At 49.3% G+C, this 18878-nt stretch overlaps 1 protein-coding gene across 1 annotated transcript in view; it reads right to left on the minus strand.

Moving 5' to 3' along the window:
- LOC135196702 (oxysterol-binding protein-related protein 11-like) overlaps positions 1-18878 on the minus strand; it is a 41048-nt gene that overhangs the window by 16722 nt on the left and 5448 nt on the right. Inside the window, exon 2 of the mRNA XM_064223534.1 lies at positions 18604-18735. Within this exon, the coding sequence (XP_064079604.1) occupies positions 18604-18735 (132 nt within the window). The remainder of the gene's footprint in view (positions 1-18603; positions 18736-18878) is intronic.

The raw sequence follows: 18878 nt of genomic DNA on the forward strand, positions 1-18878 counted from the left end.
TCGGATACCAAGGGAGTCGCGGGAGAGCTTTCCGACGACTTCCTGGCGGACCTTCGCTTCCTACCCCCGCACAGCAGTGAAAAGTAATATGAAAATGAAACAGAATACTGCACTTGCGATTCACTTCATAGAACTTAAAGGGGGAAAGATCAATTCCCGGGTAAGAGCGGAAACTTGATCCATAATAATATGATGCTATCATAATTATATATGAAAATGAACAATACTGCACTTGCGATTTCACTTTCACAGCAATAAATCGTAAGGATTAATTCCCGGGTAAGAGCGGAAATTGATCCAAAATTAAATTTGATGCAATTAATAAATGAAAGAAAATGAAAAGAAAACTGCATTGCGAATCCACTTTCATTGCATTCTATTCATACAAAATAAGAGGCTCGTGCCGAGCGCAATCAAGCTCTCGCAACGAACGCACAGGGCAAAATATAATGAAAAAGAGTACTTACATCTTTCAATTACACACTTTCGCCCAAAATACATGACTCGGCGCGAGTGCGCCCGCCCTCGGCACCGAGACATAATTCAATTCAATTTCATGAAAAGAGCGGAAATCGCCGCCTCTACGGCGATAGCTCCATGTTGATTCATATTAAGTAATGAAAATGAAAACAGTGTACTTACAGTTTCATTTTTCAAGATCAAAACAAACCATTAGTAGAAACAATATAAACAAAGCATACGACGATGAAACGGCAGAGAGCGATGACGAACACGTCCTTCACACCTGCGGCCGAAAGCAAAAGTGATTCTTCACCTCTCGGGCGCGCGGGCAGCCGCGCACGATCGGGACAAGCAGTTAACTACCGTTCTCCCCTTGTTCGAAGCTTACGACCGTCCCAGCTGCCGCTAGTTACCTTCCTATTGTTAAAGGACCGAGGGTTTGTATTACGTATCGGAACAAAGTGCATTTTCTAATGAAATTGATGAAAAATAACAATTTCTCGAAATTGTATTTTTCCTAAGTATACAAACCTGAGGTCCTTTACAATAGGAATGTAACTTGCAGCATAGCTGGAATTACGGCCGTTGAATCTTGAACAAGGTGGTTAGGCAGTAACTACGTGGGGCAGGCTAGCTGCCCGGATGTAAAACAGTCCACTTTGCCTTTACGGCCCAGGTTCAGATTGAGGGGTGGCATGAAGTGGGCATATTTGTTAAAGGACCTCAGGTTTGTATAGTTAGGAAAAATACAATTTTTGACAAATTGTTATTTGTTCTGATACGTAATATGACAATTTGTCCTAAATTGCATTTTTCCTAACTATACAAACCTGAGGTCCTTTTACAATAGGAAGGTACTAGCGGCAGCTGGATAGGTCGTAAGCTTTCGAACAAGGGTTCGGTAGTTAACTGCTTGTCCGACAGGCGCGCGCTGCGCGACTGGTAGGTAAACAAATCACTTTTGTTTTTTGGCCGCCCAAGCAAAAACTGCAGAGTGAGGGGTGGCATGAGGTTGGGGCTATGTGTAAAAGGACCTCAGGTTTGTATAGTTAGGAAAAATGCAATTTGGACAAATTGTCATTTGTTCCGACACGGCATACAAACCCCTTCGGTCCTTTTACAATAGGAAGACTCACTTCTTGGTGGGAGGAATCTGAGTCTTTTGTGAACAGACTGGTGTTCCGCCCAACCTTGGAATGCCTCCCTGGTCGTAAGAGCGAGGGAGGGATCCAAGCCTCTGTCCGATTGATCGGGTGTTGCACCGCAGGATCAATGGTCAGACCTCTGGACCAAGTACTAAGAGAGAGGCAGCGTATCTCTTCGTACCAGCAAACAAGAACAAGTTCCTATTTGCAAGAGGCAACATAAAGTTAGGTTTGTTTCTCTTGTTGGCATCCACTTCCCCCCCCTTGTAGGAGGAAGTGGTGGATATTCGCTCCCATCCCTAGTGAAAGGGATAGGATGGGGCTCTGTCGAGTAGCTCACCGGCATCTCGTCCTTATCCAGCAAGGTGATGACCGTATCCCTCTACCCACAGGTAGAGGGGGAGAGAAAAAGATAGGAAGAGAAGCCAGTCACTCTCTCATTCACTTATCTATTCTTACAGTCACACCAGGACTCGATGCTGTTCAGCCTGCTAGGGTCTGGGTTAGCTAGACAACGTGTTGAGCAGCCACCACGGGTCCTAAGGAAACGATCCAAGGACCTGTGGGCAATATCCAAAAGGTAGAAGGAGGTGCCGGTGGTCTGGTTGTACCAGACCCCTGCCTTCAGTACCTGCGCCACGGAGAAGTTCTTGTGTAACTCGAGGGAGTGTACTTCTAGGTCATCTTTGGTGCTGACGAAGAATCTTCAACACTCAGCCTGGGATGTCGAGTTTCTTCAGAAAGCGCGGTCGCGCTTTCACAGGACAAAGCAGCATCTCCTTCGCATCGAAGGGGCGGTAAGAATCCATTAGGGAGGGGATTGTGAAGGACTCTAACCGATCGTCAGGAACCGAAGGGTTCAGAGTCTTCGCTACGAATTCGGTACGAAATCGAGCGTCACGAATCCCCATCCCCTGGATGCTTGACTTCGCAGTAAAAGTCATGCAATTACCTCAGAGGAAAAGAAGGGAATGGTCGTATGACCTATCCCTCTTCTCAACTTCGGTGATGGTCCTGTACCCATACTGGTCTATCCGTCTGCAGCGAAGTTGTTCTTCTCGGTAGTGGATAGGACACCGACACTCAATGTTGGGTGTCGATGGTATGGGTACTGTGACAAGCCGTTAGGACGAAGAAAAGATTGTTATGGAAACAAGCCGAACTAAGTTCCACAGAGAAGTTCGTAATCAAAAGACTTGGGGGAGCCTCCTGACAGCTGCCCGACTGACTGCGTTCGGTTAGGAGGCAAGAAGTTGTCCAAGCACCCGAGCCAAGTCACGTGACCTTCGCCTTAAAACCGGGTTATGCCAAGAGACTAAACAAATAATTTGTTCGTCACCGATGCCAGAAGGCAAGGTGATGACTCTCTTAGGCATGTGCCCAACAGCGAAAGTCACTTGCCTTCCTAGAGACCGAGGTCCTTGATGGCAAGATAACTCATAGTATAGTTGATTCTCGGCTAAGGAGAAACAAACATATGTGTCGTTGAAGACGAAGGTGTACAGAAAATGCAACCTACGTCTTCACAGCTGAACCGAGAGAAGGATTCTCAAGATTCTGAACCTGTGCTACAAAGACTGAGAACGCTAACCGCTATTCATTGCTGTCTGGTGAGGATCGTAGTTGCAATAAAAGCGGAGCGCTTTTCAGTAATGAAGACAGGGAAATACTGCCTGAAGAACTGCTTCTCATGGGCTGAACATTTGGAAGTAGAGCTGTCAGGTCGGAGAGTAGGCGATGTCTTCTGACATATCTGTTAATTCGGGCGAGCAATGAATAATTGCACACCTGCGAATACGAGATATTTTGAAGACAAACTCAGATGTCTGCAAAAATCATTCGCATTATCGCGGTGCGATGAAGCGGTTGACTAGTACAGACTTCTGTTACCGTGCGGTAAACAGAAAGATGAAAGAGTCAAGAGATATCTCTGTTGAAAATTCTCGCAATGTCGAAGGCGATGAAATCGAGCGTCACAGCAGTAGATGGTCCTTCATTATTTTGCGAGAATCCCCGTTAATCAGAGACCTAAGTCCATGATTGTTGGGCAGAGATACGGTTCGGTAGTCAATCAAACAGGGGAGAGAGAGACGTAACCGACCGTGCATCTCCGAGACCTAGCTGATACTGAGCCGCTATCAGGCGTTCAATACGCAGTAGCTCTCGGTGACTCGTCATCCTGAGTTGCCAGGTAATCCATTATTCCACGAAGGAATGCGTTCGGCTAGAACCATCGAGCATAAGAATACGCTCGAGCAATTATATTTAACCGAAACGGATTTCGGTAAATACAAAAGCTGATTTGGTGTTGTCATGACAATACCAAGTATCTAAAATCGAAACTGATAACTGCTGGGAGGTTGCAGGCAACCCCGAGTTGCAGTTCAATTAAGATACAATTCGTCTCGGTCACAAACCGTAGAGTTAACTACGGTATGCGCCTACCCCCCGGACAATTCAAACTGTTAAAAGAATCAGTCGCGAGGGTAATATACGTAGTATATTTGTAGGTTCTGTACCACGACCTCCATCCTAATTCTTTTCCCCTCGAGGAATGAGAATAAGGATTGGAGATCGACCACCTTTGTTCTCTAGTCAAGAGAGTGAAGGAGAAGTCTTTCCCAAAGGAAAGCTTCAATGGTGAACAGAATAACCGAAGACGATAGTTCAAGCCAAACTGGAAGTTCCGTCCGTTCTTCTCTATTCCAGGTTAAACGCCTACTGTGAGATACTCTTCTTCCAGCAGCAGTCTTCTTCCAAATGCTAGAAATTACAGGAATTCGAGCATAAGCGAGGTTCCCGATTATCGTGTAACAATTATCGGGGGATTCTCGCTCACTTTGGACCGTGGTCTCGCCTAAGTGTTTGGAGATCGTAAAAAACTCGAACACTGAGTGCGCTAGAAATTCCGTAGAATTCTAAGCACTCTGCGAAACCCCCCCCCCCACCGAATTCGTCAAACGATACGGCTGGTGGTCCTCTCGATTCCCGTAGGAATCGAGAAAGGGGCAGGATCCCTCCTCAACAACCGGGGCTTACGTCAGGTAGGACCCGAAGGTCCCCCCGGTAGCGCAGCCCCTAACGTGGGATCTTACAGAGAAATCTCTGTAGGATCCCTCCCCTTTCCCTCGTAGCCTAAGGAGAGAGGAATGGGGGAGGAATTGGATACTGGCTCGCCTTCCCAGCGGAACTAGCAGTTGGAGAAGAAAAGGAGCAGACATCGCCTTACGGCGATGGCCTCTCAGAGCCTGGGAAAACGTATCGTCAGGAGGAAAACGTTTTCCACCCCCCGAGGAGGGTTACGAACTCATACTGTAGGTAAGGGTCTGCCGCCACTGTGAACGTCGTCTGGGTGGGGCTGATCGACACCTGACAGGAGAGAGCCGATACCGTCCTCCGACTCATTCCAGTCCTCGTCGAGGTCGAAACCTCAGGAGGACCGAAGGGGTATTCAAATACGGTGTCCGAAGACACGTAGAAACGCCTCTGTCGCAGTAGAGGAAGTGAAGTAGCTTGTTCGACCGGCCAGAACTGAGAGAGCCTTCTTGTCCGAGACGAGAGACTACCTGGTTCAACCCAGTCGGCAAGCTCCGATCGCGGCAGACCCACCGTCGATTTGGGTTCCCTCTCGGGCCCCAAAACGACTCGAGCCGAGACGTGGCTCTGCTGGTGGGAGCGGCGATCCTTCCCCGAGGTCGTTGTGCTGACGAATCAGCGCCATAACCTCGGCAAAGTTCCTCTAGATCTCGGAAGTCACAGCATCTTGCAGAGTGGGACCGTTAAGCCCTTCGAACAAGAGCATATTCCGAGAACCTTCCTCCTAAGAAGGGGGAACAGCGACAGCCCTCTCGGTCTTCCCCATCCACTTGCGCATACGTCCTGGCCGGTCCAAGAACCGTGCCTGGCACGTAGGGCGTCGTGGTGGGATCATGAGGGGCGCACCCCTCACGATCACTCCTCAATACCTCGCTCCTCCCGGTGTAACCCGAGGAGGTTGAAGATACGGGAGAGGCAGACCTGACGCTCCCTCCTCGCTCGCTGGCAGAACCAGCAGGCTTGGAGGGCTGCAGGCGATCGTCAACCCGCGTTGGCGATCGAGCTGCAGGCCTGGTCGAACCGTCTCGCTGTGGAGAACGGCTGGACTGAGCACACGCGGCCCCGATCTCGAGTGTCAGAAGAGCTGATGCTGGTTGCCGTACCCGATCGCTCTCTGTGAGAGCGACGGTCAGGTGACCTGCAGGCTCCACTGTCACAGTGAGACCGGTGCTTGTCCTCACGGCACGTCACGTCGCTGGTTCCAGCCGTGGCTGGCACCGGCAAACGGGAGGACCTATTCCCAGCCTACAGCCCGTGGCCGGTCGTGGACCGTCACGTCCCCGGGTAGCCAGCTGTTCGCCGCGAGAGTGAGAGCTGGGTCTGGTGAGAGTCACGTGAGCGGCTGTCACCAGTCATCCGCCCCGTGCCGTGAACCTGACGCTGAGCGGACTCAAAGGTCTGGTTCCTGGCTGCACGGTCGCTGGTAGGCGACCGTACACTCGGTATCTCCCGCGAACGAGAGGCCGAGACGGACCCTGATGCAGTGGCAGAACCACTGACACCAGGCGAGGAAGTACCGGTGTTAGCCGGTACCCCTCTGGTCCCCGTAGTCTTCTTCCTTGCGGAAGAAGAGACGGGCCCCGCTCCCGAATGAGCAGGAGGACCAGCGGAAGGAACCCTCCCGTCCCACCGAGGTGAGACGGGTCCCGAGAAGCTCCCGAGGGAGACTTCTTAGGAGGAGGAGGCACCTTCTTCTTCCTCGGCTGTGCAGCCTTAGAAGTCGAGGGGAAGAGGCGGCAGCCGACGACGATGAAGAAGATGAAGACGACGACGACGACACCTTCCTCCTCTTCTTCGTCAGCTTCCTCAGGACAGACGCAAGATCTGCTATCGCCAGGGCGGAGCCGGGGCTGCTGTAGCCGAAGCCACAGGGCCCGGACGCACCTGTACAGACAGACCAAAGTCTGGGGTAGTACCACCACGAACAGGGACGACATCAGCAGGTATGGGCATCTCAGGAACAGCAGGCACAGCCAGCACAGCATCGGTAGGGACAGCCAGCGCAGCAACGGCAGGGACAGCCAGCGCAGCAACGGCAGGGACAGCCAGCGCAGCAACTGCATGGACAGTCAGCCCAGAAATCGGCAGGTTACGGCAGGCAGCACCGGAAACACAGGAAGTGGAGCAGCAGCCAGCAACATCCTGGTACCGGCGGCAGGTCCAGGGGCGAGCTCTAGGGCAGCGGAAGTGTGGTCGCTGCAGCGCGGCAACCACGAGCGGCGGCGGCACGCCCCCCTCTCGGTACGGCGAACGGCACTTCACAGCGCGGCTGTAGGCAAGACTGTTACCACGTGAGGCGAGTACACCAGGTGAGGAGGGACGTCGTCACCTGGTTGCGTGGTCACCACTCCATGGGTTGACCGCAGTAGGCCCAGACATAGAACCGCAGCCCCTGGACACTAGCACGCCTGCAAATGGAAGGACGCCCATTACCTCACCAAGGTCCACCCTCGTGGCAGTAGCACCTGCGGAAAAAACAGTAGTAGCGATTAGTGGGGGGGAAGTCCCCTCGCGCTGGGGGGGTGAGCCCTCTCCGAACGAGTGGAAGACCCCGAATACAATTTGTACATCGGGCACCGAGCGCCCTCCCCGCGCTCGACGGCATCGGGCGAGGAGAAGAACGCCGATAACCTCCCCCCCCCCAAGGGGAAGGGCCATCTGTGGGAGCTGAGCGTCTTCGTCGTTCCCCACCCCCGCACAGCACCCATGTACCCAACAACAATATAAGAGCCCGAGAGCAATCGTGCCATCGGCCGGAATGCAAGGGCATAAGGATCAATTCCCTGACTGAGCGGAACTTGAACAATAAATATTGATGCAATCAATAATAAGGAATAAAATGAAAATGCATCTTGCATTACGATTCACTTCACAATGAATAAGGGCTTGGATCGAGCGCATTTGCGCCCATCGGTACGAGCGCAAGGTAAAAGGATCCATTCCTTACCTTTATTGATCAAGGTTTATGGAAACCTTGATCCATAATGAATTGATGCAATCAAAAAATATATAAAAATGAAAAAGAATACTGAGCTTGCGATTCACTTCATACAAATAAAAAGGGGAAGGATCAATTCCCGGGAAATAGCGGAAACATTGATCCCAGTAAACAATGCAATCTCATAAAAAAAAAAAAAAAAATGAAAATGAAAAAGAACTGCACTTGCGATTTCACTTCATTCAAATAAAAAGGGAAAGGATCAATTTCCGGTTAAGCTCGGAAACTGATCCAATTCCACTTCCATACAGAATAAGTTCCGTGCCGAGCGCATTCGCTCGGCAACGGGCATACAGGTCAAAAAAATATAAAATGAAAAGAGCACTTACTTACGATTTTCATCTACACATTTCCAACCCAAATATACGCTCGGAGCGAGCGCTCCCGCCTCGGCACCGAGCATACACAATACGAGGATCATTCTTGGAAAATGAATTCCCGCACTTACGCCCTTCAGTCCCGGCACTCGGGTAATCGGAGGCGTGGTGAAACCAAGATCCTTTAATTCACACTTGAATTCAATGAAATAAATATGAAATGATTGTACTTACAATTCAGTTTCACTAGATAAATAGAAAAAGAAAAACACAACCATGCGAAAGCAACGACGATGAAGCGGGCAGAGAGCGATGATACACGTCCACACGCCAGCAGGCCGAAAGCAAAAGTGATTTGTTTACCTACCAGTCGCGCGCGCGCGCCTGTCGGACAAGCAGTTAACTACCGAACCCCTTGTTCGAAAGCTTACGACCTATCCAGCTGCCGCTAGTACCTTCCTATTGTAAAAGGACCGAAGGTTTGTATGCCGTGTCGGAACAAACAAACCTTTCGTAAAGAGCGCGGAGTGCCCTGCTGCCTCTGACAACTTTATAAGAGTATAGGAGCTGCGTGATCAAGAGTCAGACTTCTGGGCCTTTCGAAATGAGTGAGGGATAGCGACTCATCCGAAAAAGGGCTGTGAAGAATATTGGCGTCGGAAACATTAATACAAAGTTCTGGGAAGGGTTTGCATCATTGTCAGTCTCCTTCCTCCCCTTGCTAGAGGAAGGAGTGGGATTGACTTCTATGATTTCTCATAAGAAACATAAAAAGGATGCTTATGTATAGGCTTACCGCATCAATCGTCCGACCAGCCAGTGTGAGTCCAAGTCCTATTCTCAACCCAAAGGAGAGGAATGGAGAGACGAGGCATGGAAGGGGGAGAGCCAGTCACTCTCGCATCCTTCTTACCTCTACAACTGCACACCATGGACGAGATGCAACTTGTTATGTCAAGGAGCTGGGTAAGCAAACACATCTTGCAAGCATCCACCACTGGTCCAGGGAAATGAGGTTCCAAGGACCTGTGGGCAGTCCCGGAGGGAAAGAAGGATATGGTCACGATGACCTATCCATCTTCCTGTCCGACATATTCTTCGGAGTGACGTCCAGTACCCATACTGGTCTATCCATCTGCAACGAAGTGTCTCGCGGTCTCGTATCCCACTGCAGCGAAGTCTCTCGCGGTCTCATACCCCACTGTGGCGAAGTCTCTTCGTCTCCGCGGTGGATAGGGCACCAACACTCCATGGTGGGTGTCAATGGTTATGGGTACCGGAACAAGCTAGTAGGACGAAGTAATGATTGATCTGGAGCAACCGAACAAAATCCACAGCGTAGCTCGTGACGGTCTTGACACTTCGACAGCTGCCGACTGACTGCGTTCGGTTGTGTGAGGCGAGCTGTCCAAGCATCCGAGGCGTAGTCACGTGACCCTCGCCTTTTGAAGGGTTATGCCGAGAGACCATACAAATCGTCTATCTGTTGCACCGATGCCGGAAGGCGAGATGATGATTCTCTCAAGGCATGTGCCCAACAGGCTAAAGTCAATTGCCTTCTAGAGACTGAGGTCACTGATGGCGAGACAGAAGTTCTCATAGTAGTTGAATCTCAGCTAAGGAGAAACAACACTATGTGCTGTTGAAGACGAAAGTGGTAGGTGAATGCAGACCTACGTCTTCACAGCCGAATCGAGAGAAGTAACTCTCACGATTCTGAACTTAAAAAAGTCCCGCCGATGACACCAACATGCGAAGACAGTTTAATCCCTGTGATTTGCAAAGGACTGAAAACGCTAAACCGCTACTTCATTGTTGTTCGGTGAGAAGTCGGAGTTGCAATGAAAGTGGAGCGCTTTTCAGTAATGAAAACACAGGGATGTACTGCCTGAAGAACCGCTTCTCATGGGCTGAATCATCATCTTCTTCTTCCCAAGTTATCCAGGGAGGACATCTATATACTTGGAAGTAGAGCTGGCAGGGCGGGGAACAGGCGAGATCTTCGTTATACATATACAATTCCGGGGTGAACAATGAACAATTGCACACCTACGAATACAAGATATATTTAGAAGACAAACTCAGATGTCTGAAGAAATCATTCTGCATTATTGCAGCGGCAGGTGCGATGCAGGAGACTAGGCTACAGACTTCTGTTACCGTGCGGTAAACAGAAAGATGAAAACTCTCGCAATGTCCAAGGCGATGCAGTAGAGATGGTCATTCACGTATGCGAGAATTCCAGCCAACCAGAGACCTAAGTCTGTGATTGCCGGGCAGAGATTCGGTTCGGTAGTCAATCATTGTAGAGGAGAGACATAATCTGACCATGCTATCTCGGAGAGCCAGCTGGCTGCGGCAGGCAGCATACACGCTAGCTCTCGCTCACTCGTCATCCTGAGTTGCCAGGTAATTCATTCCAAGAAAGAATGCGTTCGGCTCGAACCATCGAGCGCAAAATAATACGCTTGAGCATTTGCATTTAATCGAAACGGATTTCAGTGAATGCAAACGCTGAGGTGGTGTGTTGTAACAATGCCATAAGTACAGGTAGTGCTCGAGTTACGATAATTCGTTTTACGATAATCCGATGTTACGATGGGGTTAGCAATTAATACTAAAAAAAAAAAAAAAAAAAAAAATTTGAAAATGCGTATTTTAAATTTCGCGCACAGCGAGCGCTGGCAGCAGCGTACTACGCTGTACGATATGTTGGCCCGAGAGCGAGAGGCTGGCGTAGGTACAGCGGCAATGAGTTCGACCTCACTTGCGCTCGTTTTGAATCAAGAAACATTAGGTCGGTGTTCGTTTGTGAGTTTGAGAGTTTTTAAGTACCGAAAATTAAAACAAAAAAACTATGTCTGCCAAACAACCAAATAGGTGTCCTGCCTGGTAGTGCAAAAAGAAGAGGCAATCCATCACTTTTGGAGCAGAAACTGAAAATGTTATTGTTATTATACAATTAAGTTTGTTCATACTTACCTGGCAGATATATATATAGCTGTATTTTCTGACGTCCGACAGAAATTTCAAAAACTCGCGGCACACGCAGTGGGCGGCCAGGTGGTAGTACCATTCCCGCCGCTGGGAGGCGGATATCAGGAACCATTCCCATTTTCTATTCATATTTTATTAATGCCTCTGTCTCCTGAGGGAGGAGGGCGGGCACTTTAATTATATATATCTGCCAGGTAAGTATGAACAAACTTAATTGTATAATAACAATAACATTTTGTTCATGCCACTTACCTGACAGATATATATATAGCTGAATCACACCTTCGGATGGTGGGAAAAGACAGAATAGGATTTTTTGGGAAACTAAAAATTAAGTAGATGATATACATCTTGGTTCCTTACCTGTTTGCAAAGTAGACTATGTGATTACTGTCACGTAAGGCTGCTTTTGCTTAATTACAGAGTTGCCAGCCAGGTGGAGACCTGTAGTGCTGGTGCGCTCTGGATGATCTGTCAACGGGTGCGAGACCTCAGCGTGACAAGATCATCGAGGCCATACAAATGAGGGCAACGAAGCAACTGACCACCACCTGACCAACTATCACAGAAACCCCTTAAAACTAACTAACGGATGGGAGATCTTCACATAAGACTCACCACAACCTAAAAACAACAACACCTAACTTAACCTAACTAAGGAATAGGGAAAGAGCTACTTCCGGACCCCCAATACTGTGTCCGCAGAAACGTATGGCCCCAGTGCATTACAATCGTCATAGATCGTTCTCACATCCCTTAGGTAATGTGAGGCGAAGACGGAGTTGCTCCTCCAAAAGGTACAATCGAGGATGTCCTTGATTGACATGTTCTTTTGGAAGGAAAGAGAGGTAGCGACGGCTCGTACTTCGTGCGCTTTTACTCGGAAGAGGCTCAAATCAGTCTTCTGGAAAGATGAATGAGACTCCCGAATGGTGTCCCTTAGAAAGAAAGCCACCCCAGCATTCTTCGATAAAGGTAACTCTGGCCTCTTTCACAGAGCACCAGAGGTTACCTGAGGGACCTCTAACCTCTTAGTTCTATGCACGTAGAACTTGAGAGCCCTTACCGGGCAAAGGACTCTCTCTGGTTCTTGGCCCACCAGACTTGACATACCCTTGATCTCAAAAGTCTTCGGCCAAGGGTTCGAAGGATTTTCATTCTTCGCCAGAAGATGGGTTCAACGAGCAGACAGCATTGTCCCCTTTGAAGCCCATTAACTTGCTAAACGCTTGAATTTCACTAACTCTCTTAGCCGTCGCAAGAGAAGTTAGGAAAAGAGCCTTCCTTGTCAGGTTCCGAAGAGACGCTGTCTGAAGCGGTTCGAAAGTGTTCGACATAAGGAATTTCAGGACTACATCCAGATTCCATGAAGGGGTTTCTCATTTGAGGAAACCTTCGAGGTCTCGAAAGACTTCAAAAGGTCATGAATATCCTTGTTGTCAGACAGGTCTAGGCCTCTGTGCCTAAAAACCGCTGACAACATGCTTTTATATCCCTTGATGGTAGGGACCGCTAATTTCTGCACATTTCTGAGAAATAGCAGAAAATCAGCTATCTGGTTCACAGAGGTCAGGAGAGGAAACTCCCTCCTTTTTACACCATGCCCTGAAGGAAGCCCACTTCGACTGGTAAACAGCTCTTGTGGAAGCACGTCTCGCATGTGGCGATTGCTCTCTCAGCTGCTTTCGAAAAACCTCTCGCTCTGGCCAAACTTTTCGATAGTCTGAACGCAGTCAGACTCAGAGCGGAGAGGTTTTGGTGAAACCTTTCGAAGTGAGGCTGTTTGAGTAGATCTTTCCTCCAGGGCAATGTCCTTGGAAAGTCTACAAGGAAAGACATGACCTCTGTGAACCATTCTCTCGCTGGCCACCATCGGAGCGATCAGGGTTAACCTTGTCCCTTCCGAGGCCGCAACTTCCTCATGACTTCCCCCAGAATCTTTGATGGTGGGAAGGCATATAGGTCCAGGCCCGTCCAATTCCAAAGCAAAGCGTCCACCGCGATTGCCTGGATCTAGGACCGGGGAGCAGTAAAGAGGAAGTCTCTTGTTCCTTGACGTTGCGAATAAGTCGACCAGTGGACGTCCCCACAGCGTCCACAGGTCTCAACAAACGTCCTCGTGCAAGGTCCATTCCGTCGGAAGGACTTGGTCCCGACGACTGGAGAAGGTCTGCCCTGACGTTTTGCACACCTGCAATGATCTCGTCAGGATCGTTACCTCTTTCTTTTTGCCCACAGCAGAATCTCTCTCGCTAGGGAGTACAACGTTCTGGAGTGTGTACCTCCCTGGTTTTTTAAATAAGCGAGTGCTGTGGTATTGTCCGAGTTTATCTGAACAATCTTGTTCTCCAAACTCTTCTCGAAGAACTGCAGGGACAGAAATACTGCTGCCAGTTCTTTTTGACATTTTATATTGCCGGCTACCTGTTTCCCCTCTACAGGAGCCTGACACTTCCTTCCCCCCTAGTGTTGCTCCCCATCCTGTGATGGAAGCGTCTGAAAACAACACTAGGTCGGGGCTCAAAAGACTTAGGGACACGCCCTCTTGCAGCTTCTGAGGGTCCAACCACCATCTTAGGTGGTTCTTGATCGGAATCGATATTCTCAATACTGCATCGAGATCGTCTTTTGCCTTCCACTCGTCTGCCAAGAAGAATTGGAGAGGCCTGATGTGCAGTCTTCCCAAGGAAACAAACCTTTCCAGCGAGGAAATGGTCCCCAGCAGACTCATCCATTCCCTCGCCGAGCAAGTCTCTTTCCTTAGAAAGGCTGAGATCTTTTCTAAGCCTAGCCGCTGACGTTCCTGGACGGAAACGCTCGAAAAGCCACTGAATCCATCTGAATCCCCAGATACACGATGGACTGTGTTGGGGTCAGATGCGACTTTTCGAGGTTGACCAGAAGTCCCAGGGACCTTCGCTAAGGCTAAACGTGAACTGCAAGTCCTTCAGACACTTCTCTCTCGACGACGCTCTGATCAGCCAGTCGTCGAGGTATAGGGAAACTCTTATTCCCGAAGAGTGTAGCCACCTCGCTACGTTCTTCATCACTACTGTGAACACCATCGGAGCCGTGGTCAGTCCGAAGCACATCGCTCTGAACTGCCATACTTTGTTGTTCAAGACAAATCTTAGATACTTTCTTGAAAGAGGGTGGATCGGGATGTGGAAGTACGCGTCCTGCAAGTCCAAGGATACCATCCAGTCGCCCGGTCTCAACGCTCCCAGAACAGAATGAGGCGTCTCCATCGTGAATTTGATCTTTTCCACGAAAAGATTGAGCCTGCTTACATCTAGAACTGGACGCCAACCTGACGACTGCTTTGGTACTAGGAAGATTCTGTTGTAGAACCTGGAGACCCCAGGTCCGCGACTTGTTCCACCGCTCTTTGTCGATCATCTGCTGAAGGAGATCGAACAAGACTTTCTTTCTTTTCTCCTTGGTAGGATGGAGAAAGGTCTCTGGGAGTCGTAGAAAGAGGGGGAAGATCTAAAAAAGGGATCTTGTACCCCTGCTCCACGATCTTGAGGGACCAAGAGTCCGTGTCTCTCTCTCTCCACGCTCCCGCAAAAATACTTCAGTCTGGCTCCGACTGGTTGTCTGAAGGACATGCTTTTCACTTGGAAGGCTTTGGCTTAAAAGAAGCTCTTCCTCGTGAAAACCCTCTCCCTCGAGGAGCTGCTCTCGAGGGGGGAGCCCCACGAAAGGGCTTTACTTTCTTCGGCGGACGAACTGCAGCCGAAGAGGTTGAAGGTACGGCCGACCGTCTTGTAGACTGGGCCAAAGATCCTGAGTAGCCTTCTCTTGTAAGATGTTCGTCAGGTCCTTTACCAAAGGTTCTGGGGGAAGAGATGGTTCGAAAGAGGCGAAAACAACAAATCCGCTTTCTGAGCTGGCGTCACCGAACGAGCTGTGAAGTTGCACAGCAAAGCTCTCTTTTTTAACAAAGCTGTTCCAAAGTGAGATACGAAGCTCTTCCGAACCATCCCTGACGGCTTTGTCCATACTGCTAACCACGCTGGACAGCTCCCCCAGACTAAGAGATTTCTGGGCTTCTCGCTTGCAAATCCAGAACTCCCAAACACCAGTCAGGAAGTTGAAGACTTCCAGCGTCCTGAGCAGACCTTTCAAATGATGGTCAGTCTCCGCGCGCGGTCCAAGTTACCTTGGCAGAGGGTAAAAGCGACCTCCTCTGTAAGTCTACAAGGCTGGAGAAATCTCCTTGAGCCGAAGAAGGGATACGAACTCCCACTTCGTCTTTGGTCCTATACCAAATGCCCCCTTTACCACTAAGTTTAGTAGGAGGCAAGGCGAAGGTCGTCTTGCCTTGGTCTCTCCTCTTTTATCATCCAATCCTGGAGCTTCTTGAAAGCACGTTTCGTTGATAGAGAAGTCTTCATCTCTACAAACTCCGGGATTTCCCAGTTTTTCGATGAGAAAACTGTGAAGGGGGAGACTTGGGAGCTGCGGGCTGAAATTTGTCCTCAAAAGAAGAACGCAAGAGTCTAACTAGGACTTTATAGTCCGAGATAGAAGGGGCTGTAGCAGGTTCCTCTTTCACCCGATTCAGCCGAACTACCTAGTTCTCCTTCTTCTCTAAACGGAAGAGGAGAACGTCTGTCAGGAGAAGGCGTCCTATTGGCGGGGTCTTAGCAAGATCAAAGGACCCTACCTTGCAAGATGCAGCCTTATTACGGCTGTCTTCTTTATACGCTTACTGCTCGCTGATGGTAGAGCGTCCTGAGGCGGACGAGCGTCTTTCAGCGCCTTCCGCGGCAGTCTCACCTGCCCGAGAAGCGTCTTTACCTCTCTTCGCTGGCGTACTGCCTGAGCGCGTAAAAAAGCGTCTGGGGGTAAGACTTCTTGTTCAGAATCCCCAAAAACGTCTTGAAAGGAGGCCTGAACGTCCTGGCGAGCTTCCTGCCAAGCGTCCTGTCTAGCGTCCTGAGAGCGTCCTGCGAGCGTCCTGTGTAGCGTCCTGGCGAGCGTCCTGACGAACGTCCTGCCTAGCGTCCTGCCAAGCGTCCTGACGAACGTCCTGCCTAGCGTCTGCCAAGCGTCCTGACGAGCGTCCTGACAAGCGTCTTGCTTGCCGAACGTCCTGCCGAGCGTCCTCGTACAGAGCGTCTTCAAAAGCGTCCTGACGTAACGTCCTTCTATAAGACGAACGAGATCGGCGAATCGCTGAAGAGAAGCGATCGCGCGACGAGACGGCCAGAGGTGAAGGAGACGGAGACTGCTTAGTCCTCTTGACAGGCAGTCTAAGGTCCTTCCTCCGCTTAGGCTCGACTGCTGCTGGGCGAGTCCTCTGAGCCATAAGCGAGGATAGCTGGTCCTGAAGGGACAAAAGAATGTTCTTCGTCGGAGGAGAATGAGCAGAGGAAGCAGGACTGGTCGTGAGAAGACGAGGGGCGAGGGGACGCCTTCCTTCCTTCTCAAAGGAACAGCTACCTGTTTTCTCAGGTATACGCGCCTGTGCGCGCAACCTAGCGTCCTCATCGGAGGAGATCCTACCTCTCTTCTGAGGCGGAAAGACATCATAAGCGTCTTCCGACGAAAGCGGCGAAAGAGGACGTAAGCGTCCTCCGCAAGAAACGTCCTCTTTAACGGACGAGAGTCTCTCCGAGCGCTCCACCCCTTGCGCGGGGAGGACGCTTCGGAGGACGAGAAGCACTCCTTCATGACGCGTGCTCGTGCACGGTCCTTGGCAGCCTGGGTCTTTGCTACATGGTCTGCCGAAGGGACGCCAGATCGTGGGAAGCCCCCGTAACCTCTTGCGGCTTTCGACATACCTCCTCCCTGGGTCTTGAGTCTGATAGAGGTCTAGGCCTAGAGGCATTATGGGGCCGATCTGACGCCCCCTCCACAACACTGGGGGCACGATCACACACTTGCACCGAGCCAGTTTCTAAGGCTTTCACTTTGGTCTCAGAGTGCGAAGAGACTCCAAAATCATAGAGAGAGCATCCGCTCCTCCCGACACAGAATCAGAGCCCGAAGGCCACAACAGGTTTAGGGGTTGTAAATCACTACAGGTGTTAGTGCAGGAGAAACGTTAGTCTTAACCTTTGGAAGAACCACTCCTTGAGGAAGACCTCCTGATCCTATCGCGCTCCAATTTAAGGCGATAGGACTCATATGCTCTCCATTCATCATCAGTCAATTTCTCACATTCATTGCACCGATGATCAATCAAACAATTAAGCCCCCTACAACTCATACATACTGTGTGGGGGTCTACGATGCTTTCGGTAGCCTCACCTCACAATCAGCCCGCTCACACACTCTGAAACTCACAACACTTGATCCAGACATATCTATAGAGAAAGTCAATCCAAAATCAAAAACGGTCCACTATCGCGCATGCCAATTCAACAATCCAATTCAATACCAAAAAAAATCAATCAGATACTTAAAAGCGAGTCAATTTCCAAAAAATCCTGAGCAGAGGTCTGTAAACAGATGTTTACTGACCGGCGACAGAAAAAAATATGATAAGAGAAAATGGAATGTTCCTGATATCCGCCTCCCAGCGGCGGGAATGGGTACTACCACCTGGCCGCCCACTGGCGTGTGCCGCGAGTTTTTTGAAATTTCTGTCGGACGTCAGAAAATACAGCTATATATATATCTGTCAGGTAAGTGGCATGAACAAATAAGTAATGAGGATACTCCTCACACATCCAAGGGCTCCGCCCTCCGAAGTGAGTGAGGAGATCCCCCACATCAGCACCGCACGCCCATCCTTCTACCTTCTTCCGATAGTAAGTGAAAGGAAGAAGAGAAGAGAAATTACCATAACAACAAACACGGGACAAACCTTTGAAGTTCCCTTAGTAATTCCCAAGCGTAAGCGTAATTTCCGGATGATACATGTCCCAGTTACAGGATCAATATCACTTACGTTAAATACATGTCTCATCCTCATGATAAATACATATCTCGTCCTCATGCAGGTCTGAGCCAGTGCTAAAGGGCGAAAGAATGTAAATATGTTGGCATACCTTGGCCGCTGGCTCTTAACACAAGTAGAGGGGCGGTTACAAAGGCTATCACAAAAAGTGGGTTTTGTATTAATTGAAAAGCCAAGGACAAACCTTTGTTTAGTATTAATATCAAACACCGTATATGCATAATTATTTAAATACAAAAAAATTAACCAAAAGGATCCCACCAGGAAAAAAGATTAACAACCAGTCAGCCGGAGCTCACAAACACACGTCTTCCTCGGAAGACACGCGAAAGTAAAGTGGAGTGTTTACATCCGGGCAGGCTAGCCTGCCCCATGGTAGTTACTGCCTAACCACCTTGTTCAAGATTCAACGGCCATAATTCCAGCTATGTCGCAAGTTACATTCCTATTGTTAAAGGACCGAAAGGTTTGTATTACGTATCAGAACAAACAGGAAATTGGGGATATTACTCATAGAAAAATGCAGCGAATAGGAGAATTTCCCCCAAATAATGGGCGTATATGTTCCAGAGAGAAATCTGTGAATAAGTGAGTCCATGAATAGGGGGGGGGGGGGGGGGGGGGTTGACTGTATGGAATAAATTGTAAAGAAACTGCACAAAACTCATTACTTACAAGATAATACTCTAGGGTGCCAGTTTCTGGGTTAAGGATAAACCAACGGGCTTGCCATCCCTTTACGACATTAGTAAACTTGATTAGCTGGCCCTCATACGGTTGCCGAAGATTTTCATCCATGTCTCCGTCCTAAGAGGAAAACTAATTTAACAAAATATCTTTATTTATAATAACTGTAAAAAGAAACTATTAGCGACGCACTAAATGTAATAACCTTTAATAACATAGTCTAATGCTGGCAAATAACTTCCAGTACAGCCTACTGCTTACTG

This window comes from Macrobrachium nipponense, chromosome 18, assembly GCF_015104395.2.
Source record: "Macrobrachium nipponense isolate FS-2020 chromosome 18, ASM1510439v2, whole genome shotgun sequence".
NCBI lineage: Eukaryota > Metazoa > Arthropoda > Malacostraca > Decapoda > Palaemonidae > Macrobrachium > Macrobrachium nipponense.